Source organism: Gymnogyps californianus, chromosome 2 (genome assembly GCF_018139145.2).
Source record: "Gymnogyps californianus isolate 813 chromosome 2, ASM1813914v2, whole genome shotgun sequence".
In the NCBI taxonomy this organism is placed as follows: domain Eukaryota; kingdom Metazoa; phylum Chordata; class Aves; order Accipitriformes; family Cathartidae; genus Gymnogyps; species Gymnogyps californianus.
The window spans coordinates 96317780-96343326 of NC_059472.1; the positions used below are offsets into that span (position 1 = coordinate 96317780).

Below are 25547 nucleotides of genomic sequence, written 5' to 3' on the forward strand. Positions count from 1 at the left end.
TAGAAACCAACAAGGAGGCTTTCAATTTCAGCTTTTTTGTTACAGAAGCTCGCATTGCCTTTACATTTCTGTATTTTGGAGAGAAAACTCTGTACAACACTAGACTTTATCCCTCTGATCTTTTATCTGAAAAAGGTAATGTACAGATATCTTGTCCCAGACACTTGTGCACAGAAGGGAGTAAAGTGAAGAAAGACTGCAATAACCTTTAGAGTGGTTTTATTTGTTCTAGTGATACAGATGATGCGGTGAGGTAATAGCTACCACAGCTTTTTACTGTGCTTAAACAGCTGTCACATTTATTAGAAATAAGTCCACACCCAAAAAGTAGCATTGTAACACAATTGGCTGCATGTACAGAGTTCTGCTTAAAAGGCTATGTTTAAGAGCATAGCATAATGATTTAAGCATACAGCTACAATGAGAAGTTTTATACCAGTAATATTAACAGCACAAAACCCCCACAGCTTGTCTGAATGTTTTAATACACTTGAAGCTTGAGTTGTGGTTGTCTAACTCCTCTAAAGTCAATATAAAATGCAGCAATTTACAGCATTAAAATTTTCTTTGACTTTGCATCTGCTGTGAATCTTTCCAGATTTTTTAGTCATTTTGTTTGGCCTTATTCCCCTCCAATATGTTTCTTTTTCTTTTAAACTTAGAAGGCTGTAAATCTTAGTTTTTATTCTACATGCCAAATGCCTCAACATGGTTTGGAGTACAGATGAGAAATCTCAGTTCTGTAAACGGGCACAGTGTTATATATTCCTAAACTAAAACTTTGCATCAGTCTTTCTGGGTGGTAACTTGGGGTTTTTTTGGGTTGTTCTTTTTTTTCCCCTCCTTTTTTTTTTTTAGTTTCGTATATGGGCTAATTATCAAACTGATGTTGTTCACCTGAATCTGTTCTTGTCAGTAATTTAGAACACCTGGTAGAAGAATTGCCATGAGTTTGACTAAAAGCCAAGTGAGGTGTACAGCAAATACCCTAAAAGACAAGGTAAGCTTGCTGCAGATGAATTCATTTAGGTTTTTTATAAATTCCAGCTTCACATGGCTTGAATTTTTAAAATGCTGAAACAGGATGCTATTAGCTAAATTCCTGTGGGGCTCAATTTCACATATCAGACTGCATGCATTGTTTTCATAAAAATACAAAAAGGAAGAAAATGTACTACACCAGAAATAATTATTTTAAAAACTCAAGTATTTGTACACCATGCTTTGCAAGTAAGATTTGTTTACCAGTTTGATGATCGCATTACAAGGTTCTGTGTGTTGAAGCCAACTAGCCAGCTGCTTACATGGTGCTTTGTTTTTAACTGTGATTTCATGTTTATTGAAAGGGTACAGTAGCATGCTGTTACTCAAAACATAGCAAAAATATACATAAAACAGATTTTTAAAAAAATATTTGTGTGTCCAAGAAGTTAAAGATACTCAGTAACTTAAGAAGAAGAAGAAATTTTGTCACCCTGACCAGTCCCCGGTGTCTACATAGCTCCCTTGCTCAGCACACACGGTTTGGGTCCGGGTTCCATTCCTCAGTACTAGGCAGCTTTCAGAATACCTAAGTTTTAAACTTAGCAGTACTCCTCTGTTTCTTCTTCTTCCTGGCTTAATGGAACATTAGTTCAATTAGCTAAGAATCTGGGGATGCAAGTCCTTATGTTTTCTTTGTTTAGCTCAAGGTGTCTGGAAATTTTGCTCTCTGACCTCTCGGTTTGTTGGTCGCTCCATTTCCAGGAGAACAGTGCTGTCATGGGGAGTTACGATAGCAGAGAGAAAAATGACTAGGAGAAGTCCCTTGGAGGAAGGAGAAGGATCTAGTGGAGACGCAGTGCAGAAGGGCAACCAGGGAAGGTGCATTCAACACTGACCTGTACTGCTAAGCAGCTAGGATGTCGCATTTTTAGACAGGATGGAGATGTATTCGTGGGTAAGGCGAAATTTCTGCAGCAATACCTGCACAGTATTGGTCTGACCAGCTTGCCAGACCCCTTTAGACAAAAAGCAGTTTCACTGCAAATGGTTTTCAGGAACACATATGTAACCCTGACACCCACGTGATGCTGGGTATACTTGGTGGGGGTCACCTGAGCCTTCTTGCCTCCAGGTTGAATGTTGCAGGGGGTCAGTTCTCAGTGGCAGTGGGGCTTTCCTTTTTGCATAGAAAAGCTGGACAGTCTGTACTCTTGATGCAGGGGATTGAAAAGCAACATGAAGTCAGTGTGTAGGTTTTTCATTTCTCATTTTAGAGAAACCTAACTGGTCTTTCTGTTCATCAAATGGATCACAGCAGGTGAATGGACCATTCAGGTGAATTATTCTGCAAATTGTCTTGCTTTCATTTCTTTCATTTTCTGTCATTTTTTTCAGTTGACTATAATCTGTAGCCAGCTTCCTTCATCTTTTTTTTTCCATTACCTGGTAAGCATTTTGTTTCTTACAGATGGAATGTTTTCCCTCAAAGCTTGAGGCATCTGGCAGGAGTTGTGGCTACAAGCAGATCGCACCCGCTGTCAGAGGAGGCTGTTGACTTCCAGAGGTGCTGTGCCTCCACGTTGCCTTCTCCCAGGTGTGTTGGGGGCTCAGCTCCTCGTGCCGTTTTAGAGATTAGGTGGGGCTGGTTTGAAATTGTATGCAAAATATGCTTCACTTAGCACAGCTCTGGAAAGGCACTTTTGGGGGATAAGCTGTTGCGATGCACTGCTTCATTACCTCTCCTCAAATCCCAAACCACTGGGCTTAGCATGCACATGGTCAGCACGAGAATGTATTTTCCCATTTGCATATATTTGCCAGTTAGGCAACATTTAGTCAATATTCAGCACTCTCAAACCTTAAGGTCTGGCCTTCGTGCTCGGCATAGCTGTTCCCCTGTGATGGCCCATACCGATAGGTCTCCACACTCTCAGCTGGTTTGGACTTTGTGGGGACTGGGTCATGCTGGTAGAGCAATGCTGACTTTATCATCCCAAAGTCTTCCTGAATCTTCATCCCTGAATAGATAGCGCCTGAGACGTTTTCTGCCACGTGGGTATAGCTTTGAAGATTTTTCATGTCGCAGAGGTTGTCGCTGTATTTCAGCGCGGATGGCTTGTAGGCCTGGTAGGACACCTTGGTGGTGGTTGTGATGACCGTTTGCAATGGCGGGGCTATGGGAGAGGGGCTGGGACCGTACCTGCAGGGGTAGTCCCCGCTGTAGTAAGGGTGGTTAGCGCTTGTTTGCATCTGTCCATAGTCGCTCCGGTCTCCGCTGCCGGTTTTCCCCCAAGCTGGTTTCAGTCCGTAATGTCTGCCAGGGTTATCGAAGCTCTTATCGTGGGCGGTCACAGCGTTGTGGTGAGATCCACTCAAACTGAGGGGGTCTGTGTCGATGGCAGGACTTGTCAGATCTTTGTAAAACGTTGGGTAAGGGCTGGAGCTTATAAAGGTAGGAACTCCAAACTCGTAGCTGCAAGGCCTGGGCACATAGATCCTTGGATTCGGGCACTTTGGGTATGGTGATAGCTGGTCCTCTTGGAAGCTGGCTGAGTCGTAAGATGCTTTGTAGAGGTCAGCGTTTTGCAGCGAAGGGTAAGACTGGGCTGGAATCGAAAAATTGGTGTCTGTGATGATACCGACCCTTTCTGGGCCATCCATGCAGGGCAGATTCTGTAGGTTATTGGCGTAACCACCGCTGTCGTGGTACCTTCCTGCCTGACAAGGACAAGTAGATCTTTGAGATTCAGGAATCGATACTGCCCACCCACACGTATATGTCTCAACACTTGCACTATTGCTCATTTCAGCCCCAAATGAACAGATGTAGCATGGTGTAAAGCTTTGTTTTGCCCTGGGATCCCCAGTGTGTGCTTATGACACCTTTTTAATTGACTAAAAATCTTCACTTACGACACCTTTTTAATTGACTAATGACTGACTTACCTCTGAGTTTAGAGGTCTCTTTTTCTGGGAATGGTGAAAAGAGGACATTTGCTTCTTAATTGCACTTCGTCTTGCCTCTGCCTCCAATTTACTCTCTGGCCTGGGGTGGTCATGGACTCCTTTAGCCTAAATTAGGATTAACAAAGAATTGGATGTGAACTGGAAAGGGGTAAGCAAAGAGAAAATGCAATAAGTAGAAAGAGAGGTAGCCACAGCATGGTCTCTGGTTTGGCACAAGAGAACGGGAAGGAGAAACTATACAAGGAGGGATTAAACATAAAAATAAATACATAAAATAAAAGATGATTTGCAGGTAGATAGAAGGAAAAAGTGAGGGAGAAGTCGGTGAGGACTGCAGAGCTGATGAAGGAGCAAAGGTGTTACCTATGTTTGTGACATTCAGGACCAGCTAACTAGAACCAAGGGGAAAAAAGATTATAAATTTAGTTTGGTTGGTTTTCTGCAGTCCAGGATCTCAGTTCTGCTTTATAACACTCACTGCTAAAACAGTATAAATAGGCTTTAAAGAGGTTTCATGCCACCAGATGACAAATATTCTCTACTCTAAAACCAATAAACACCTTCTTGAATAGGACTGAAAAGTATATCCTGGAAAGCCATCCAAAGATGCTCTGCTATTGAAACATCTGTGGATATGCAGATCTACGTATCCAAAGCTATATTGATATATGATGAAACAATACAGTCTACATGTCCTTACCCATTACATTCCCCTGAGTGGACCTACGTATAGTCCCTAATACAAAGTAGAAAACTTAAAATTTCTTTTAAAATGCTGTCCTTTCCTATATAGAAATTAACTTCTAAGTGAGGATTTATCAACTAGTTTGATGGTAAAAATCTTCAGTTTTCTCATGTCTGTTACAGACTATTTGAATAATAATACAGGTGAGAATTTGGGAACATGGCCAGTTTGCTTCTATTTACTGATTGGAGAACAGAATTCACTGCAGTGTGGGTCAGGGGGAAAAAAAAAAAAAAAATCATCCAGCAGAGAATGTAATCTCATAGAATAGAAACTTTTAGTGAAATTTTTGTCCTAATGTTGCTAAAAAAGAACAAATCAACATGAAATTTCAAATTTTAGCTTTTGAAATTTCCTTTTTTTCTGGCAAGTTTTAAAATAATCTTAAAATTCAAAGGTTATTTTCACATGAAGTAGAATTTTCACATTTCAACTTGTGCAATTTAAGTAAGGCTTTTCTTTTCCCATTTATTTATTTTAATAGGAAATAAATATTAGGTCCTTGGCGAGATTCAGTTGTCAGACATGCCAGGGTGCAGGACAACCTTTTTGTTCATATTTGTGTACTGTAAACAGGAGAATTTTAGACATCAATAGTGATGTTATAGTTAAAAGTGAATATAGTTAACTCTCAAGTACTGCTTTTAAAAAGACAGCCAAATGTTGTTTTATTTGTTCCTGCCATGTTTGTATGGCAAGACAGAGGAATTCAGTCATGGACCAGAACTCCACCATGCTCACCAGGCTCAGTGTTACACAAAAAAAAAGAAAAAAGAGGGGGAGGGAGAAATCTCTCTCTCTCTCTCTCTATAATTTATATATAGATATAATTTATATATGTGTGTGGACATATGTATGCATGCTTTTTACCTGGAAAAATATTGCTTTGCCATCAAGCCTCCAGAAGTTAGTGACTGGATAGCCACTATGTCCTCGGCAAGGAATCAGCTCAAGGGCTGAGTTACAGTTTGGGCAGGCTTTCTCTGCAAATAGAGATAGAGAAACTACTGAAGACACTGGTTAAAGGCAAGGATGTTGTCTGAGAGTAAACAGAGCTCAAGAGCAATATGATCAGCCTTCACTGAAATTCAGATTAAAATATGATGTTTAAGGAAATACAACGTAGACTACCAAGTGTAACTGAATGGTATGAGCTAGAGCTGCATGGTTGATATAAATGCTAATGAGTTAAAGTATTTTAGATCCATTTCCCCTTAAGTATTTACAGACAGACATTGATGAAATTTGGAAATAAATGTATTCATCACAGTCTTTGCAACTATGCCTTAGTCCACACGCAAGTAAGGGCGATCCCAGTTTAGAAATCAAGCCCAGCTGAAAGAAAAGGGGGTCCCTTGGGCATCCCAACTCTCCCCGGCGCCCCTCACTTTGTTGCTTCTGCCGAGCCTTGTCGCATATGGCAGGGCGAAGCTGCAGCCTGGCTCCGCCGGGCAGAGCGCAGCTCCTGGCACACACCACCACCCCCAGGCAGGACTTCTTGAGGATCTGGCAGTTGTGGTTGTTGGTGTTGCGCATGGCCCAGCCGCTGAGGTGTCTCTGCGCGTTCTTCTCCTCGCTGGAGTAGATGAACCGCACGTAGCCGTCGGGCCATTCCTGGAAGGCGTCGAAGTGCTTGGGCTCCTGCAGCAGGGCAAGTGGGGGTGGAAGGGCAAGGCAGCAAGGAGGAGAACAAGAGAATATTAGCAGGATATTGCAGCCTGATGTTTTTGCCCTGTTACGAAATACATAATGGGGAAAAAGGGCTTTTTCTATGACCACCCAAGCAACAGAAAAAGAAATATTGAAAGAATGGCTTGTTCAGAAATGCTCTATAAAAGGGGAAAGGCAGTCTGAGCTTCCATGTCTCAAAAGAAAGTCAGGATCCTTTCCTCTTTTGCATCATGATCCATAACAACATGGTCTGTTGTCACAGATGCCTCTTTGCAGTGAGGTTACCCAGCTGTAAGAGATCAGCCTTGTTACCAGAACTTACTGACCGGTCTACCAGTCGCCCAGACAGGACAGAAGCCACCCTGCTCATGCATGCTATTAAGTTCTCCTCTTTGTGGGACTGTGCACCTGCAGGCTGGAAACTAGAAGTTTTAGCCAAGGAATGGTTTCTTAAAGTGCACCTAATACGAGTTGAACAAGGCTTCTGCCAAAAAATAGAAATAAAAAAATTTGCCATTGCAAATATACTTCCAATATATGCATAGTGGTTCAAACAAAGAACATTTCAATTTGGGATTTCACTGGCTTTCTGGAGTTCCTTATCAAAATATAATTACTAGAACAATGAAAGAACAACTAAGATTTTAAACTCCAAATATTTACAGTGCAAGTAAAGAGTTCCTGCAAGGCTCATTTAACATACATATATACCACATGTGAGCAATCTCAGTGAATGCAGATAAACTACCAGCATTTACAGCATTAAGCCATTCTGTAAGTGCATGGGCTCTATAAAATTAAATAAACTCTAAGGTGAAAAAAGATGTGAATTAAAAATGCATTCAGAGCTCACAACTGGAAAAAAGTGGAATGCCCATTGACAATAAAATGTCACATCAACAGATGCATCAACAAACCAATGAAATATTTAGATAGCTTGAATTGTATTAGCAGAAAATAGTCAATCCAAGCTTCTTTTCAGCATTTCTTTAAATGGGGAACAAGGGAGAAGGAAACTGGCCGAACAGTAGAGCTAAAAATTGTTTTAAGAGTTCATACACAGCTAGCCCAAAGTTGTGTATCAACTCCATATTGCTATTACAACTTTTGTAAGGACTACTGCAACCCGCCATGACCCATGCAATTATGTTTGGCAAGGTGCAGGCAAAGGAAACCAGCCATAAAAGGAAGCTTTGCTCAGAGGAAAGATTTTTCCCCTAGCACCCCAGCCGCCTGGCCCCGCGTTATAGCCGGCCGGGGATTTTTCTACCGCGCCCCCCTGGCAGCCGCCCCCCGCCCCGCTCGGTACCTGCGGCAGCTTGGGGTCGTTGATGTCCCAGGTGAGCTTCATGCCGGGGGGCAGTGGCAGGCGGCAACTCCCGCTTTTTTATGCGGTCGGGGCGTCCCCGGGGGGGGGTGGGGGGAGGCTCCCAGCCGGCCCCGCAGGCGGGGCAGCAGCACCGCCCCCCCCCCCCCGCATCTGGGGCTGCTCCCCCCCCCCCCCCAAGAGGGCTCTTCTGTGGTTACCTGGAGATGGGGGGGGGGGGGGAGTGCAGCCAAGGGGGTCTTGCTCGAATCCACCCCCCTCCAGCAGCGGGGGCCGTGACCTCTGCAAATCTGAGCGGGGTCTGGAAGCCTAGTGCGGCAGTAGCAGGGCTCTGCCGCGGGTCCCCGCGGGTGCAGGACCGGAGGGGTGCCCGGCTCCAGGCGCGTCTCTGCCCGGCCGGGATGCCCCCAATGCTTGATTTGGAGCGCGGCTCGGAGCTGCCTGCAGCTTGAAAAGCCCCTGGAGGGAGTCAAAGGCACTGTACAAATAAGCTGCTCTTCCGTATGTGCTCACGTACACCTGCTCTTTAGATTTAGATGTAAACGAATTAAGGGTTATTAAGCGTGTTCTCCCTTCACTCTGTGGCACGAGGTTTAAAACACAAAACCAGAGTCGGTGCCGTTTTATTGATCAGCATATTTTAACTTATTGGAAAGTTACAGGTAACATTTTTTACCTCCTCCTTTTAGGAAAAAATAGCCGAAAGGGCTTTTGGGGGGGAAAAAAGTTTGCTTTTAGGTCTCAGAAACAGAAAGAAAAAAAAATAAAGTACGCATAATAATATAGAGACAAAATCGTTGAACGCCTAGTGCTGCTATAATCCTTTAAACAATCCCACCGGTTCTGAAGGGTTTTCTCATTCACTTCTATCCCCTCTAAAAATCTTACTGAGCTTTACCCTTAGATGTACAAAATAAAAACTAGCCTATAGCACATAAACGCCAGCTGAGACCCGACCCGACCCGACCCCCCCACCCCGACACACAGCAGCCCCCACTGGGGTGGTGGGCTCCTCTTTTGTACCCGTCTGCTCGGACGGGGTGTCAAACGCTATCACCTGGGTGCGGGGGGGCCCTTCCGAGCCGCCGCCCGCCGCACAGGTGCGGCTTTTTAGTGCGGGTGCGAAACCCGGCTTCCCCTCCCCCCTCTTTTCTTCCACCACCCGCCCCCCCCCTCCCCACTAGAGCCAGGGGTAGAGTTAGGTTTGCTGAGGAAAGGAGAACGCTCGGAGCTGTGGGAAACGCTGGCGAGCATCTCCCCTCCGCCCCAAACGCGGGTGTATCCAGCAGCTGGACCACGGTCGTGCGAGGGTTCTGGGGAGGGAGTGAAGGAGCTACAGCACCTTCTCCCCCCCCCCCCCACCTTGCTCCTGTGCCGCTGCGGAGCCAGAGCCCCCCCCCCGCCGCTCCCGCGCCATGGCCCAGGTAAGCGCCGCTCCCGGCGGCGGGGAACCGGGAGCGGGGGGGAGTGGGGGGCACACATACGGCGTGATTCCTGCCCCTCCCCGGGGGACAGCCGCGGGGCTCCGCTACGGCTTCTCCTGGTCGCGGCTTCCGTAAGCCTCTGGTTTGGAAGCGCGGGGTGATTTTTGAAACTTTCCTTAGGAAATAAGGAGGGAAAAACAGCCTTTTGGGAGAGGGAGGGTAAGTAAACGGTCTTCAGCTTTTGGGCAGAAAAAAGTGGCTTTTTCTGTATTTTTCTCTCCCTTTTCTTTTTAAAGGAAAGAAAAAGTGAAGAATGGAATAAAGAGGTGAATGGCAACATGGCAGCCAGAGCAGAAGACTATGTAAATATCTTTTAAATGCATCCTTAGCTTTATCTTACAAATAGTTATATATGTATTTAAAGGTGACTTCTTAAACGGATATGGCATGACCTAGAATTTTTAGTAATTTAATGTAATTTGAGAAGCGCAGCAGACCCCCTTAATCTTTTCCTTAGTAAGTGGGAAGAAATGATTGTAATAGTTGCGGGTCACGGTAACAATTACAAACTGAGTGTACTAAAGAAGTTGCCTATTTCCTTACTCGGTATCCGTTAAGATTACTCAGTTTCAAAGGTTCTGTCTCTTTTAGAGATTAAGAGTCATGTTTCACTTTCAGATGTAACAGCAAAATGAAAGTAGAGAAACAAACAAAGTAAAAACAAATAAACAAGAAGCCTACAGCTTTTAAAATAGCATTACAAGTACTTTCTCATAATCAGTGCTGCAACGATTTAAATGCCCGCTTATTTTATTCGCTTGTTTCCCCTCCCTCCGCAGCTTGAGTCGCTGCTCAATGATGCTTTTAAGGGGAAGGGATTTCAGAAAATAAGCGAACTGCTTCAAGAGAGAGAGATAGAGCCTCCCCAGAAATACAGCAAATCTCTCTTCAACCAGCTAGACAAAGCACTGAGAAAGGCGAGTACCATAAATAAATCTTAACTGTCTTAAAGCCCAGCTCTATGGGTATCAGACTAATGAAGCACAGCGCTCTGTGTTTCTGTAGGAGCTGGACAAGAATGAATTCCAGAATGTTTCGCTGCTGCTGAAATGTATTCAGCTCTACTTTAAAAGTGATCTTGAAGAAGGGACGAGTTTGTTTATTGAGCAAGGACTGATAGAAAAGATGAGTATAATACTGTATACAAGTTACTAATGTGATTTAAGGTTGCTTGCATCAGGAAAAGAACTCCAAGGAAGTGAGAACTAGAGGATGGCTTGTTGGTCCTGCAGAAACAAAATATTTTTTTAATATATTGCACGACCTGAGTGGGAAAAAATGCTTACTTTCGTTGCATTACTTTCAGTACAGCAGCTAACATCATGGCTTCACTTATTGCCTGACTTAATGGGTTTGTGGGGCTTTTTTTAAGCTGACAATGGAAGGAGAGGATGAGTTTTGATGAGTCCCATTTGTGAAATAATACAGAATTTCTAAATGCATTTTAAGTGCTCCAGCAAAACAATTTTAGTAATAGAATTGATGAGCAGTTTGTGCTTTTATAATTTTAAAAACTGACATACTCCTTATGAAGATCCCTTTTTAGATACATAGTAAATCTTCAATTGCATTTTATCTTCTGGGACAATACTGATTTCAGCTGGTAATACTTGTAGTAGCAGAAATGCACTTGTGCCGAAGATGACTAATACCTGAATCTAGCATAGCTAGGAGGGAACTGTTAACACTTGCTCTCTGTTAGCAGAGTTGTACTAAGGAGTCCTCAGCCCAAAATGTTGTAATCCTGCCTTGTAATTATGCTTTTCAGGTATACAGTTGCTCAAAATTCCTGTATGGAGAGATTATTAATAAAGTTTCACCAATTTGAGCTCAGTACCTCCAGAGAAGCATAGATTTCTAGTTAGCCATAGGTGTGTGATGCTATGCAATATGTTTAAAAACATAAAGTATTAAAATAATGACTTTGAAAAAGCTTGACGAATTTTTAAAACATTATTTCAGTGTGAATTGGTGTCCTCTAGAAATTCCCATAGGAATTACGATGCCACTAGCAGTGTGCATTGTGTCAAGGAGGTCCTGAGCACCATGAGTGGGTGCCTTGAGATGAGAAAGGAGGACAAAAAGAAGGGCTGGGGAGGGAAGGGGGGGTAAGTCCTGCTGAGCGGGTGTGAGGGTGGCACTTTTCATGTCCTCCTAGCAAAACTCGAGCTCCTTAATGCTGTGTAGCTTTTGACACAGTATGTGACTGAAGTTCAAGGACTAAAAAAAACCTGTCTATGTGCCTAAGGTTTCCTGCAGATATATCTAGTTTGAGGATTATTAATTCCTTTTCCCAGGTTTTAACTGATTCTTTTATCTTTTACCTGGTATCTTGGTTTGAAAGAGCAAGAGCATTTATGATCCTCATCGACCCAAACACAAATAAGTTTTTGATGTTACTTCTTGAAGACTTCTTTGACTCTGCATTGGTATGTATGTGCATTAAGGGGGCAGAAGGGTTGCCTTTATTGGATAAGAAAGCCATCATTCACAAACAGTTTTCTGTTAAAATAAATAGTTATGCAGACCTTGTGCCCTAGGACTGAGCCTGGAACTCAGCTCAGGTGGTGCGGACAGGCAGTGCCCAGGAGTGCGCTCTGGGCTGGCATTAGACTGAGGTTTGACACAGCTGGGAGGGGCTGCCCAGGGCTGCAGCATTTTCTCATTTTCTAACATGAAGCCAAGTGTTTGTTTTTGCAGGAAAATGTGGAAGAAGTTCTGATGCATTTTGTAAACAAAAGCTTTTGTGCTGAAGCCCTTGTTTAAAAACCCAAGTTTTCAAGTGCAGCCACTGAGCTGCACCTTATGTGCAAAAGTGTTTGCCAAGGTGGTCCTGGCGATTTCTTCCTATGGTGTTTGAAACAGCTGATTTATTTTTAAAGAATAATCTGAGCTGCTTACAATTCTCATTTAGGTTTCTATTTTAAATATTCATAACTTTAAAGGTATTAGAGGCCTAGTGATATAAATGTGCAGTAGGAAGAATGCTTTTAGTTTCTTTCCCCAAGCTGTTCCCCTAATCTTGTTGTCTGTAGCTTACTGGAACTGTGTCACTTTGTGCATCAGAATTTATTTGAATACTTATGACTCTTTTTAGGAGACTTGATAAAAGATATTTGAGCAAAATCAAATTTTCTTCTTTCTCTACTAACCACATTGAAATTACATGAAATACTCTATAAATCATTTGTTTGTCAAAATTTTTCTTTGTCTTCCTGGTCCATTTCTTCCATATGCTTTCACTGTGGAGGGTGAAGTGTTGTTTCATTTGTGTTGTGTTTTGTTTTTTTTTTTAAATTTTCCTCAAGGAACTTTAACACTCTTCAGATATCATCTCTTATGATATATAGTACTGTAGTGCGTAAACATAAAATGTGTTTTTACATAGGCCTATAAGTATAATAAAAGTAACAAAGCGATACCACGATGTGGGTTTTCCAGGGAACCTGAGGGCACTGCACTCTCGAGTGCTGCTGAAATCCCTGGGGGAAGTGGGTGCTTCGCTCCCTTTACCCTCCCTGCATAATGCCAGCCTGTATGATTGGGGTGACCATAAGTGACATACCTGTATCAGGTGGCACTGCTTTTCCTGATGTGGGTACACTAATGTTTTATGTTATTTAGCCCCTGAAAGTTGTGATGGTGGGGGCATAAACACCTCAGCACTTTGAGTACTGCTGTTCTTGGGTTGTGGTGTGTTAACGAAGGCTTCCTTTACTTTTTCCATCAGGTGATTTGCAGGTGCAGTAAAAAAGGTCAGTATTTTTTTTCTTCCATTCCTCAATATCCTGAATCTCAGTCTTGGGAGTACATTTCTTAATTCTGCTTGAACTCTATACCCTCTCTCTTCTCCCCTCCACTCCCTACCTCCTCCTCTGCATTGTTTTCTTTAAATACTCCTGTTGATTTCTCTCCAGTTAATTTTCATTAACACTTACATCAGAGCACAAAAGCTTTTGCTATTTCTCTTTGCTTGCTTCTTTTGAATATGCTGAAGAAAAAAAAATAATCTAGCTGCAGTATCTTGTTTAAATGGTCGGCATCAAGTATTTCACTTGGTCAGAGTAAGTGGTGCTTCTGAAAGGAGTTCAGGCTAGACTGTCTGCTCTTGCACATCTATTCATACTGGCTTCAGATGTTATTCCCTTGCTGAAGGCAACCACCTCCGCAGAGTAACATGGTAACTCCTTCAGCCATCCTAACTAGGCAGAGGGATGTCTGTGTCTCTCTCATTCATTTCAGTGGCAAGATTTTGTCTGTGGCTGCAGCTGGCTTTCCATTAGGGCAGGGGAGCAGGTGCTTTCAGAAAGAGCAAGTATCTCTGTGCTCAGACTTCCAGGCTCACAAGTCATGTAAAAACGAAGCATTACACTGTGGGCCGGGTAACTTGAGCTTATTCATCCTTGTAGCTTATTCTAGTGGGAGCAGAGCAAGCATGAGCGTCTCCTGGTTAATACTCTAGTGGTTTGCTCTGTTGACTTTGACAGAAGCTGTATATTATGGATTTATCTCTTGTGGTTAGTAAGCAGCTTCTCCTTTCTGTACCTATTTAAATAGTTACCCAGGTCAGCAGTTAAAGTATCTGAAGCTTTTTTTACAGAGAAGTTACCAGTTCCATTTTCTGTCTAGGATTAGATGGTTGGAAGCTTTGTTTTAAAATGAATCCACAGCTGGGATATTTTTACTCCTTCAACACAACAAACTGTAGTTGCTTCAACTACCTTTTATATGGAGACCAGCTCATTGCTAGCTGTAACATTTCAAACAATTTTTCTAGGGAAGAAAGAGGTGGTGAATTTATTTTTACCTGAACTAGGGCATCTGGTGACAGAAGCAAATATTTGCTGCACTGTGCGGCAGGAGGTAAGACTCCTACTAGGAGAAGAAAATTACAGATACATGTGCACACAAGTGTGTGTAATTAGATACAAAATGTGAAAAACATTACTGAATTATTTCCCTTTGCTTTCTGCCCCTTCTTCTGTGGGGGGAAAGGCTTTGAGGACCCTCAACTCCATACTCGACAGTGTCCCACGGGAGGAGAGAAAGAAATTCCCTCTGTCTGAGGAGATGTGCTCGCTCACGTAAGTAGTTTTCCCTCCAGCTCCTGTAGCTAAACACCATCTTCCCTGCAACAAGAGCTAAAGTTATTTCCACTTTAACTCATTGCATTATGTTGTTTCAGGAAAGACCTTGCAAAAACTATACTGGAGGTTGGTGGTAAGAAGTATTCAGTGGTTATTCTTATGAAGCTGGGGTTCTCTGGCTTTACTTCATCTGCTTATTTATTATAGATTAATTAAATTATTTCTTTGCCAAGAGTTGATTTTGGGGGAGGAAAATCAAATGGTACTTTAAGAAAATATTAATCAAAAATTGTTAGATGCAACAATGTATTAGTTCTTTCTGGTTAGTATTAGTATTCATATTAACTAATATGAAAAGCTAAACTGATGTATGTAGCAAGGTAATTAGATCAGCTTTATGTATGTGTTTACAAAGTACGCTGGCTATTAGTCTTTAAAAAATAAATTTTAACTACTTTGCCACAATGTGGACAAACTTCAGTTAATAAGGTTTATAGCCTCTTGAGTGAAATTTTTTTGTTTTATCCTAGCAATAACACTTTCTAGGGTGCTACTATGGTACATGAAATGTAACTTAATCCTAGTGAGTTAGTGATGGGGCTTCGCTCTCGTCCCCTCCCTGATCCCCAAGAACATCTCCCGACACACGCGTGTGTCATGGTTAGCACTGCTGCGCACCTCAGCCTCGCTGAGCCAGGGGGAGCTGAGGATGCCTAGAGCTAGTGCTTGGCTGTTACCCTCCGCTGTTTTCCTAGGTGAGACTGAAGCTAGCTGATGAGTATGACTGTATAGTATATAAGTGCAAGAGTAGCGATGCTATAACCCTCTGTTATGCTGGGGGGTGATACTCATCCTGTGCTTATGTTTACCACATAGATTATGACCTTCAGGTTGCCCTTTCAGAAGCACTTTGTAGGTTAATGGCAAAAAAATGGAGGGATGACCTTGTTCACCACTGGTTTGAAGATAACTATCTTGCTGAAGCTTTCAAAGCGATCAAGGATAGAGAATTTGAGACGGTGAGGGTCCTTATTTTGAAAACAACATACTTGACAAGTCTGTATAGGGGCTAGTTTTGGTTGAGTTCAGTCAGGATGTCCTTGTAAGATGTTCCTACAAAACTGATTTTATAAATACACAAAGTTATTTAGTGATTTGTGGATGGTGGTGTTTTTTTTTAATCTGGCAAATATAAAATGGCATATTAAAATAGCTCTTATTTCTAAGTTATTTTACTTCTAGAGCATAAATAAGTTAATTTTTGTGGTTTATGTTTGGAGGCTTGCTGGTCATAAGTTGGGTCCAACTATTTGTAGCAACTCGAGTGTTTCTTCCCTGGTGACCTTTGGCATCACACTGACTAGTTAAAAGCTTATAACTGGAGTAGAGGTTACACAGCCCAATAGAATAACTCTTTGCAAAGGAAATGTAGCCTGATTTTTAATAAGATGTCATTTGTCTTGAAGGACTGCAGAAAATTTCTTAACCAGCTAAATGAAAGGCTTGGGGATGAAAGAAGGTGAGCTGTGAACCAACAGAATAGACTGGTGCTGTCATTACTGCAGAGGGGGAAAAACTAGGATTGTAAACTGACTTGGGTTATATTAAAAAGGATTTACATCACATGTGAATAATTAAGTTCTTCTTAAGAAAGAGTTTTCATTCATTTTAATGGTGGTTCTTTTGAAAGTAAAATCAATGAAGACAATGCATCACTACTAAAATACTGTATTCTCTAAACTTCTCCAAGCTTAATTTACTTCTAGGAATTTATTAATTCTTCTTTGAACAATAAGATTAGTAACCAATCTCAATGATTTTATCTTTCATAAAGTTGGAGTCTGATGTTGAATGTATCATGTGAAGTCTGCTTTTCTTCCAGAGTCTATTCAATCCCTTGCATATCTGCTTTTGCTGACATGAATGAGGTAATAGTCCTTAACACTGTGATACCTTCCCTACAGTGTTACTGCTGTTAAAATGTTACTTTCTGTGGTATATGTTGGGGTTTTTTTTCCCCCTCCCTGTTTTTCTTTAGAGCTTAATTTTGTGAAGTGTAGAGTGTAACCTTCTATTCTAGTTGGAAAGTTTGCTCGTTTCACTTAGCTCCCAACTTACTGCTGCTGACTCTTGCTGTTGTATCGGCCGAATGGTAGAGGCGGTGCTTCTCTTCATGGTGATGACAGAAGAGAGATCTCTAAAAAGAAACAGGAGGACAGGACAACTCTGATTCCTCCGGCAGAGCTGCTCCCAGACTGCCAGAAAACAAGATTAGCCTGATGCCTGTGTAGGAGAGGTCATAGTCACAGTTATAGATCATGCAGATTGCTTTACTGGTCTTTAAGTAAACATATATGTGGCACTATTCCTGACAGTTGTATCAAATCAAAACCAAGTCGATGGAAGCCGGTTCCACTGCTTCTGCTTATTTCAAGTGCTCAGAAACACAGGAAACTTTCACAGACTCTTGCCTGCCACAAACACGCGAGCATTTGTACATTGCCTTTCCCTCGGCTGGTGTGGAGGGATGTCTGACTTTGTGGGTATGGTTGGGTGAGCAGTAGGCTGGCAACTCACAGGTTGATCCCAACTCTTATTTCTGTAAGGTACGCATATGTGTACACACATATGTAAGGCAACTTTTTCCAATTTCATTGTCTTAAAGAAAATTGAGAATGAGACAGCAGTTGTGGGGTTTTTCTGGGAATGGCAGCACTGCTGTTGTGCTTCCCCAGGTGAAGAAGCCATCGGATGAGAAGCTGGAGGAGTTCTGGATTGACTTCAACACCGGCAGCCAGAGTGTGACTTTCTATGTGGACAGTAACGAGGTAACAGCAAAGCCCAAGTGACCTTGGCTTAGCCTAATGCAGCGGGTGCTCGCTCAGCCCTTCTGATGTGGTGGCTTTGGTTTTTAAAGGGTGCTCTTTGGGACTCTGTGAGGCTGTCGAAAGAAGCAGTCAGCAGTTACAGCCTGAAGGGTAAGGTTTTCCAACCAGCATTATCCTCTGTTTGGCTGTGGGTCCACAAGACACATGGAGCCAACCTAAAATCTCACCATCACCAAAGACAGTTCCTGTGTCTTCTCCCCCTCCCTGTTGTGCCCTTTGGTCGCCTTGCACCAGCTCTGCTTGTTGGACTGTCTGTGGGCCCGTTTAGCACAATAACCTACCTTCCCTACCCAAGCAGGACACGTTGAGGGGTCAGTTTATAGATGTGCTAGGGAATAGCATAATCATCTAGATCCAATGAGAAAGAAATGGGTGAATGGAGTAATTGGAAATGTATGGGCAAGATGTAAAAGAAACTGTTTAAAAAAAAAACAACAAACCAAGCAACCCAAACACTTATTCAAATGTTTTTGGGGTGATAGACTGAATGTCTTGCTCTAAAACAGATTTAACTGCTTTTTTTTACGCAGAGAATGATGGAGAAAAGATTGTTAAAATTTACATGAAGATTCCTGCTACTTTTAATAAAACAGAAGCAACAAAAATCAAAATATCTTTCAGTGCTGAGTTTGAAATATTAAGTGTACTTAGAAAAGTCCTGGGAGATGAAAAAATGATGGTAAGCTCAGTATGAGTGTTTTTCTTTTCTAAACTGTATTTTACTTCATATACACTGGGCAAAAACATTCAGTGGTGTTTTTGGGTTTGGTTTTTCTTCATGTCTGTTTATTATATATCTGTCTTCCCCTTGAGGATTTGTGACTCTCCATATATATGTTCTTAGCTTTGGCCTGAAAGAGAGATCAGAGACTTTAGGAAAGAAGTTTCAGGGGACTCAAATTTGTGATTTAGAAGCTGGAAGGTTAAACCGGTTTGTTAATCAGTTCAGTGTGATATGATTTTTTTTTGCTGAGTTTCTGAAGTAGGAAATAAAGCCTATGATATTTAATTGAATAACACGAAGTATAAACATTCTCTTACATTAGCACGAAGTGTCACGTTGCACAGGATGAGCAAATTGTGACATGAGAACCTGGAGGGAAGGGATGCTGCAAGACGCAAATCTTAGATTGACTTTGTAGATAGTACTTTTAAAACATCAAGTTTTTTATAAGCTAATGTAAAAACACGGGGGATGCATGTGATTTTTTTTTTGGGGGGGTAAATGTTAATATAGTTAATTTTTTATACTTGTGATTCATCCACAGACCATGGGGTTTCCAGAAAACCTTACATGACAGTAAATAGCCATAGTATAGTGGCTGTCACTTATCCTTACAGGAGCCGAGACTTTTCCAAATGGTCAACTCAACTAGCATCCAATGATTTGCCTGTGATTTGTTGCTGGCAATTAACAACTGTTAGTTATGTTGTTAAGTAGCTGACTTGACTAGATAAAGATTCTACTTTTTTTAAGATCACTTTTATATGAGATTAATTCACACCAACAGATAAATGCAGCTGAAGAGGAGTCTGTCCATGCTGGGAAGCAAGCCACGCAGAATGAAGCAGGTGGTTTTTTAATTATTATTTTATGAAATTTAAATTGTTCAGTTTTAAAACAAATATCTTCACTTGCAGCCCACAGCTTGCAGTTAACCACATTAAAAAAAAAAAGCAACCCCCAAGCTCAATCTTCTACTGTTTGTATCTTGTGGGTTTGGTAATTGGTGTTCATGGTGGATGCTGAGTCCCTCTAGCCCAGGGAGCGAGGATGGGGTGCCATGGCCATGTGCTACTGGGATTGTGTGGGCTCGGGAACAGCTTACGGAGGCTGGATCTGTGTGCTGGCAGGTAGCCTGGCAAGGCACATCTCAGCTGCTGGCAGACCTCTGACATGCAAAGAGTGTGCAGTAGTGTTTCTCCACCTGCAGCTGCAGTGCAGTGGGATGCACGCATCTATCCTCCGTTGCTAGCCCCATGCATGGTTCCTGGTTTGGCCGTGCTGTGCGGGTGCCTGTGGGAGATTCCCCGCAGGAGGGGACAGTGGCATCTGTGTGCCCATGGAAGCACAGTTCCTCTGATGGATCAGTGCTTGCACCTTGGCACTTAACGCGCTTTCCTCTGCGCAGCGGGTGCGTGTGGTGGTGGTGCAGCCTCTACCAAGGCTTCCCGCAGGGACGTGACTTCTGTTTCTTTCCAACAACATGACATGATAGAGAACGGTGCCCTCTGGTTCCGTTACCCCACGCAGAGCAGATGATGCCCTGGAGATGCCAGGGGCTGTTGTGGAAGTGCAGCTTGGGGAGCAGAAACGCTCGCCCGCAGTCCCTGTTTATAGAGAGAGAGGAGCTGTGCTGCTGCAGGAGGTGACCTGCTGCCGTATGCAGAGGCATCGTGGGCGCTGCCATAAATACCTCGTGCCACGGGGCTGTCTCTGTGTGCGCCCCAACTACAAACGTAGCTGCCTGCCTTATGGTAGGAAAGGCTCTTAGCTGGACCTGGAATAGCCATTGTTTCCTCCTTCTCACCAGCCTACAGCCAATGCTTTGTATTTCTTTGAGTTGGGCACATTGAATTTTCTGTGATCAAATGGTGTTGCTTCCTGTGCTGCCAGTGAACATCTCCTGCAAGATGTTTCCTTCCCGGATCATTGGGCTGAGTTTAACTTTGTTCCAAATATGATAGATGTGGAGGGAACACAGAGCCTGAAGTACAGGTGTAACGCTTGGGTGCCTGACCCAAAGGAAGGTCCAAGACCAGCACTTGTCCAAGGGGAAGAGAAAGTAGCTCCTTCCTTCCCTCTATCCTGCTCTGAAGTTCTTCTGTAAATCCCCACCAAGGCTGTGACCCATAGTGTGAGGAAAAGCTGCTTTCAGCACAAAAGCAAGACATGCATGATGGAAATTGGTCTTAAACAGGAAATATTTCCTCGGCTCAATTTCAGTATCAAATTATTTGGGAGGCGGCTTTTTTCTGTATAGTGATCTTTTCTCTTTGAAGGCTGGGATATGTCCTTGCTGCAAAATTGGCTGTACTTCATTTTTTAAAGTGATTATTTTTTGTGTGGATTATTCCTTGGTGTAACTTGCTTAACAGATCTTTCAAGGTCTTCTAAGACAATGAACTCGCAGCTCTCTTTCTACTGCTACCACCCACCATGTCAGAAAATGAATCACAAGTTTGAAGAGCCCTTAGGTTAGGTAGCATTCTTTCTGTGCCTATGTTAAAAGCAAATTTTTACATTCCTCTTAGTTACTGTGCGTTTCAGATTCCTCCAGGTGAATACCTGAAAGAGCTACTTCCAGCTCTAGATGTCTGAGACAGTAACTTCTTCAGTAGTCCTTCCCATTTTCCTCTAGTTACAATCAAAAATGAGCTAGAATGGAAGTCCTTCACATTCTGGAGGGGTAGGTGAGGGAGAAGCTCCTTCATCAGTGTCCACCATGAAGCACACACAGAGGTACAAGGTGGGCACTACTACTTGAAGCAATTGAGGACTACAAAGGGCAGAACGTAGTTCATCTGTAGTGAAACAACTTTTGCAGTGCCCGTGGAGATTCAATGGAGGGAAACGGAGATGGTGGAAGATCCTGCTGGTCTGTTGCTTTAGCCAGACACAAAGGGTTGTTCCGTGTCTTCCAGAGCTAAGAGTCAAGGTAGCAATAAGATGATAAACTTATACATATTCATATAGTACGAGGGGCTTAGAAGGGGTAGGCTCAAGGTGCTGTTTATTTAGTATTGCAATTTGCACTACGTAATTTGGAATTGTTTGATGTTTTTGTTCTATTAAACAAGATTTTGACATGTTTGCACCTAATAGGTTGTACTGTTATGCTTTTATGCACGTGTATAAGAATGGAAAGGAAATGCATGTGTGTGTGTGTTCAGTTACCACAACGATGTTCTCGCCCCATTGCTGTTCTGCAGTGATACCCGGGTCCACTAATTCGCAGGGCAGGGAAGATCCTCCAAACTCTGAAAACATGGACTCCCTATCAGACAACTTAGCCTCTCAGCACAGCCAACAGTTAACAGGCACTGTACCAGTAAGTGTTTGGTGTATGGAGAAACAGTCCTTGTGCCCCTTTTCCCCCTCCTCCAGTCTGCTTTTTTTATAGGTGTGGTTAAAACCTTCTTTCAAAGAAAACTAGTTTGTACCCAGATCTGACAATGTTTTCAAACTCCATCTTATATCGGTGAGAAGTCAGCCCAAATGCTTGCTTCCAGAGCTGCAATTTTGGCAAAACTGCTTTAAAAAGAAAGAAGAAATTTTACTCCCTCTTAGAAAGGGGATGGTGGGATGCTTTTAGTGAGAAGCTCATAGTATCACTTATATGCAACCTAAAATGTTTTTGTGTGGCTAATGATGAACCTATCATCTAGCTGCTGCCACAGGCTAGCACTGAAAATCTCTGTTCCTAAAAACCCCCCCCCACTTCTTTATTGGTTATATGCATGCTCTGTTCATGGTTTCATGTCTCCAAGCAGAAAACGGTTAACTCTGGTGTCACCGTGATTACAGTGAGCCAGCAGACTGATGCGGAAAATGCTAACCCAGGCTCAGGTCAGGCATGGCTCCCTTCAGTTTCTTAAGTCTGACCCAGTTAAGTGTCACCCAAGTGACATGGTGAAGGCTCTGCTTTTGTGGGCCTTACAGCAAAAACAGATAAAGTGTTTAATAGTAGCTGCAGAGGGTGAAGCTGTAGTTTCCTTGCCTCCTTCAGCAAAAAAGTCCAAAACTCCATCTCCAAGGACGAAAGCTAAGCCTAGGTGAGTGTCTTGCAGACAAAAAGTTGCAAGGTGGGTTTTTTCCTGGTTTTGTTTTTTGTTTTCTCTCCCCTGGGGTTTTAACACATGCAACTTTTGAGGTTTATTCTATCAATTATTAAATGGAAAAAAAAGATTCTGTTTTTCCACCCTGGCTAGCAAGGCTGGTCGCCTGGTGTTACAGCACTTTGGAGTTGCAGAATGGTGATGTTTGGTTACTGGCTTGGCTGCTACTTTGGTGTGACTTTTCTCTCTCATCATTGATTTAATCCAAAAACAAGATACAGCTGTATTACAGAGAGTTTAACTTAAGCTGTGTAACTGGAGCTCACCAGATATGTAGCTATTCATAATGAGGACCATGACTTTTGTGAAAGATCGTGTGATTTTGAGTCCACTTTGGCATTAGTAATACCTTTTTCCAGAGCTTTGCAGGACAGCATTTCTTATAGTTAACGAGTTGGACTTCTGTAGAGCTGTTGATTAGCTTTCTTCCCTACACACTTTTTAAACCACTGCTTTGATGCTAGTTGGTGCAAGTTTTTTTTTTTCTCTTCACAACTGACTCTCTGGGCTTTAAATGAACACCCCCTCAGCACTGCATTCCCCTCATGTGTTCTCTTGTCCCCAGTGAGAAGCCCCTAGAAGAAGAACCCATGGAGGAGTCAACAGGAAAGGTATGTTTGCCTTGAGGTCCACCTGAGTGAAGAGACATGGGGCAGGGAAGAGATGCTCTGGTGGAGTTGCAGAAGAAAGCTAGGATGCGTTGACCCACTCCTGCCCTTGAGTGGTGTCCTGAGCCCATGTAGTGTCATATCTGATGTAACGTGCCATTTAGCACCGGGAGTGAGCTGCAGAGAGGCAACAGCTGCCAACCTCATTCTAGTGTGGCCCAACCAAGTAATTCAAGCTCAGCTGTTTATTCAGTGTATATACCCTCTGGCAGCGGTGTGCTGTCTGTGTGTCAAGGAGCATGGCGTGTGGGCAACCAGCCCGGCCCTGTGTGGAACAAACTCGCACATCACAAGACTTATGTGCGGTCTGCAAGAGCAAAGGTTTGCTTCCTGAAGGGAAGCAAGTCTTGGAAGTCTACAGACATATTTATTCAGTTTTGTATCTGAGCCCTGATGATCCTCCCACACAAAATCTGCCTCTCTACTCCTGGCATAGGAGCTTGCAACCTGGGTAAATTAACAAGTAACTGAGAACCATGTGTAGTTGCGTTTCTTTAGACAACTTGAGCACTTCGAAATTTCTATTGATGTGTCCAGGTATAAAAAAATAATCTATGCAATACATGAGAGAAATTAAATTCCGAAAGCAATAATTTTAATTTGGAGTAGGTACTTAACTTATATAAGAAATCACATTTTAGACTTGTTGTTGGGTTTACATTTCTAGGTACTAGGTTTAGATTTTTTAAAATTATTTTTTAACTGACAATTCAAAGGTTTTGTAACACTTGCCCACTGCACAATGAATTCAAAGATTTTGAACTACTTCTTTCTGTATCCTCACCCCCTTGGTCCCCCAATTTCAGCTCTAGGAGTCCCATACTTTCTGGTAAGAAAGAAGTGCAGGAAACAGTTGCACCTGGACAGTTGTTGTGATAGGAGAAATGAAGTTTCCTGGCACGCCTTGTCTCTGCTTTTAGCAGGCTCTAGGATAAGAACATGACTTTGCATATTGTGGTTTTAGATCCTGCAACTCTTTTCTTTTCAGAAGGATGTTACCTGGGAAAAGAGAAACAGAAAAACAAGTTTGGCCAAGCAGAGGACTGAAGGCAGGTATGACACACAAGCCCTGTGCCCATGCAGGAACTGGTGTACCAGGTGATTTCAGACCATTTCTAGCACTAATGGGGGGAGGGTGTTCCCCCGAGGTGGGCTGTCTGAACAGACAGCAAAACGAGCAGGAGGCTGTGAAGGGTCATAACTTGTCTCAGCGGGAACCTTTGGGTCCCCAAAGCAGTAAAGACTTCAGAAGCTAACTCTAGTCTGCCAAAAATGCCCTCACCTCTGTGATACTATGCCATGTTGTTTTTTTCCGTTTTTGCTCACCCAACTGTAATCCTCCCATCCTCCAGTGAGTTGAGTTATGAGTGGCAGCTTCTTTCGCAGATACCTAAGCTTTTTCAGATGTTGTCCCAGTTCTTTGGCATTGTGTGTCCTAGAGTTTCAGGACGGTCTCTTTCTCAGTTTGTCACCTTCCCTCACCCCCATACATTGATCTGCTCATGTTCAAAGCTAGTGGCACTGCGGGCAGAAGCACTCAAGGGTTTGAGGGCTGTATGCCGTCTGTGGCACTGGAAGTCTGTCTTGTTGCACCCTCCTCCTGCGCCCTCTGCCAAGTGTTGTGTGCAAGTTAATGTCTGCTGCTGGGCAGGAGAGCAAATGAACTGTACGCGAGGATCTCTACTGTGGTTCTGGCTGTTCCAGGGCTTCGTTGGATGTCCTGCTTCAGTCTACTGACTCTTAGCTTAAAAAAAAAAAAACAAAACACCAACAAGTATTTAGATGAATTTTTTGATCGATTGTAGATAAGAATGGGAAAACTTGATGCAGGACTTCATCATTACTACAAGTTCTGTGTTTTAAGACCAAATAACTTGATGCAGCAAATACCGGTTGTAAAACAGGAGCGGCAGTGTAGAGGTTAGAGGTGGAGAACTTCGTAGTTCGGTCATTCTGCTCCCTCTAGTGTTTCATCTGAAAATGAGCGTTTCTTTCCTTCAGGAAGCTTTAACGAGGAGCTCAGTTCTTTAGTCTTCCTATTCTTTCACTAGTAAGAAGGGGAGGGTGTATTGTATGTTGAGCAATAACGGTAGGATTTTTTTAAATAGTTACGATTTGGAGAAAGAAATAAAGGTACAGTTAAGTTTAAATGTTGAAAGACATGAAAACAAAATCTGGATGCATACAGAGAAGTGATTAGAGAACATAAATGTTAGAATTTTCAAAAGGGAATTAAATGGGGTTTTTCTCTTAAATGCTTCTGAAATTATCTTTCCAGACATGATTTCTTCCTACCACGTACTATTATTGGTGACGTGGGAACAAAATGTCCACTACATAAACAGGGACAGACTAACTTGTATCTTCTGAATATTTCTCTTAAAATTAAAAATTTACAATTGAAAGAGTGAGAATCAAGACAGACAATAATAGAGACTAAGTAGGAAAGGAACAAGCATTTTTTTTAGAAGCTGAGAAAACAGCATTTTTAGGCATATAAAGTATCTGAGTGTTTACTGTATAATGGAGTTCATAAGTGAGGGGGGCAGAAACAAACCACGTTATTCCACACCTCCCCCCTCATATTCTTAGTGATGTTCTATAGGGTGACTCTTCACAATTGTATGTCACTGCCACATATATGTTGTCTTGCAGGAAGGAAATCTATGACTTTGAAAACTCAGACTCTGCAAGTCATGAAAAGGTAAAGTTGAGACAGAAGCTGTTAGAAGATGCGCTAAGGTCCCAGCTCCGCAGCTAACAGAGTAGTAACTCGAAGCAGGGGATATTTCTTACTGTGGAAATGCAATAAGGATGGACATGCTGTTACAGCAAAACAGACAACTGGGAATCTGAGGTTCCTGTATTTCTGTATGGTGCTATACAT

General features: G+C 42.6%; 2 protein-coding genes across 7 annotated transcripts in view; one reads left to right on the forward strand and one right to left on the reverse strand.

Annotated features, from left to right (window-relative positions):
- Window positions 1-295: 295 nt before the first annotated feature.
- Window positions 296-7718, reverse strand: GCM2 (glial cells missing transcription factor 2). The gene is made up of 5 exons (XM_050892129.1): window positions 7677-7718; window positions 6085-6337; window positions 5567-5679; window positions 3931-4056; window positions 296-3702 (listed from the first exon to the last, which is right to left on the reverse strand). Exons 1-5 carry the CDS (start codon window positions 7716-7718, stop codon window positions 2821-2823), a joined length of 1416 nt encoding a protein of 471 aa, XP_050748086.1. The 3' UTR covers window positions 296-2820.
- Window positions 7719-9062: 1344 nt separating this feature from the next.
- SYCP2L (synaptonemal complex protein 2 like) overlaps window positions 9063-25547 on the forward strand; it is a 29891-nt gene continuing 13406 nt past the window's right edge. For 4 of the 6 annotated variants that reach the window (XM_050891857.1, XM_050891854.1, XM_050891858.1 and 1 more), the window contains exons 1-22: window positions 9063-9118; window positions 9415-9480; window positions 9958-10095; window positions 10184-10303; window positions 11503-11607; window positions 12909-12933; window positions 13956-14041; window positions 14174-14262; window positions 14364-14398; window positions 15142-15284; window positions 15732-15784; window positions 16148-16193; window positions 17001-17093; window positions 17183-17243; window positions 17684-17832; window positions 18665-18725; window positions 21087-21205; window positions 21645-21723; window positions 21884-21929; window positions 22558-22603; window positions 23649-23713; window positions 25316-25364. In XM_050891857.1, coding sequence (XP_050747814.1) covers window positions 9110-9118; window positions 9415-9480; window positions 9958-10095; window positions 10184-10303; window positions 11503-11607; window positions 12909-12933; window positions 13956-14041; window positions 14174-14262; window positions 14364-14398; window positions 15142-15284; window positions 15732-15784; window positions 16148-16193; window positions 17001-17093; window positions 17183-17243; window positions 17684-17832; window positions 18665-18725; window positions 21087-21205; window positions 21645-21723; window positions 21884-21929; window positions 22558-22603; window positions 23649-23713; window positions 25316-25364 — 1683 coding nt within the window. In that variant the 5' untranslated portion in view covers window positions 9063-9109. Of the gene's footprint in view, window positions 9119-9414; window positions 9481-9957; window positions 10096-10183; window positions 10304-11502; window positions 11608-12908; window positions 12934-13955; window positions 14042-14173; window positions 14263-14363; window positions 14399-15141; window positions 15285-15731; window positions 15785-16147; window positions 16194-17000; window positions 17094-17182; window positions 17244-17683; window positions 17833-18664; window positions 18726-21086; window positions 21206-21644; window positions 21724-21883; window positions 21930-22557; window positions 22604-23624; window positions 23714-25315; window positions 25365-25547 lie in introns of all 6 variants that reach the window. The other 2 variants (XM_050891855.1, XM_050891859.1) reach the window with 2 other exon arrangements.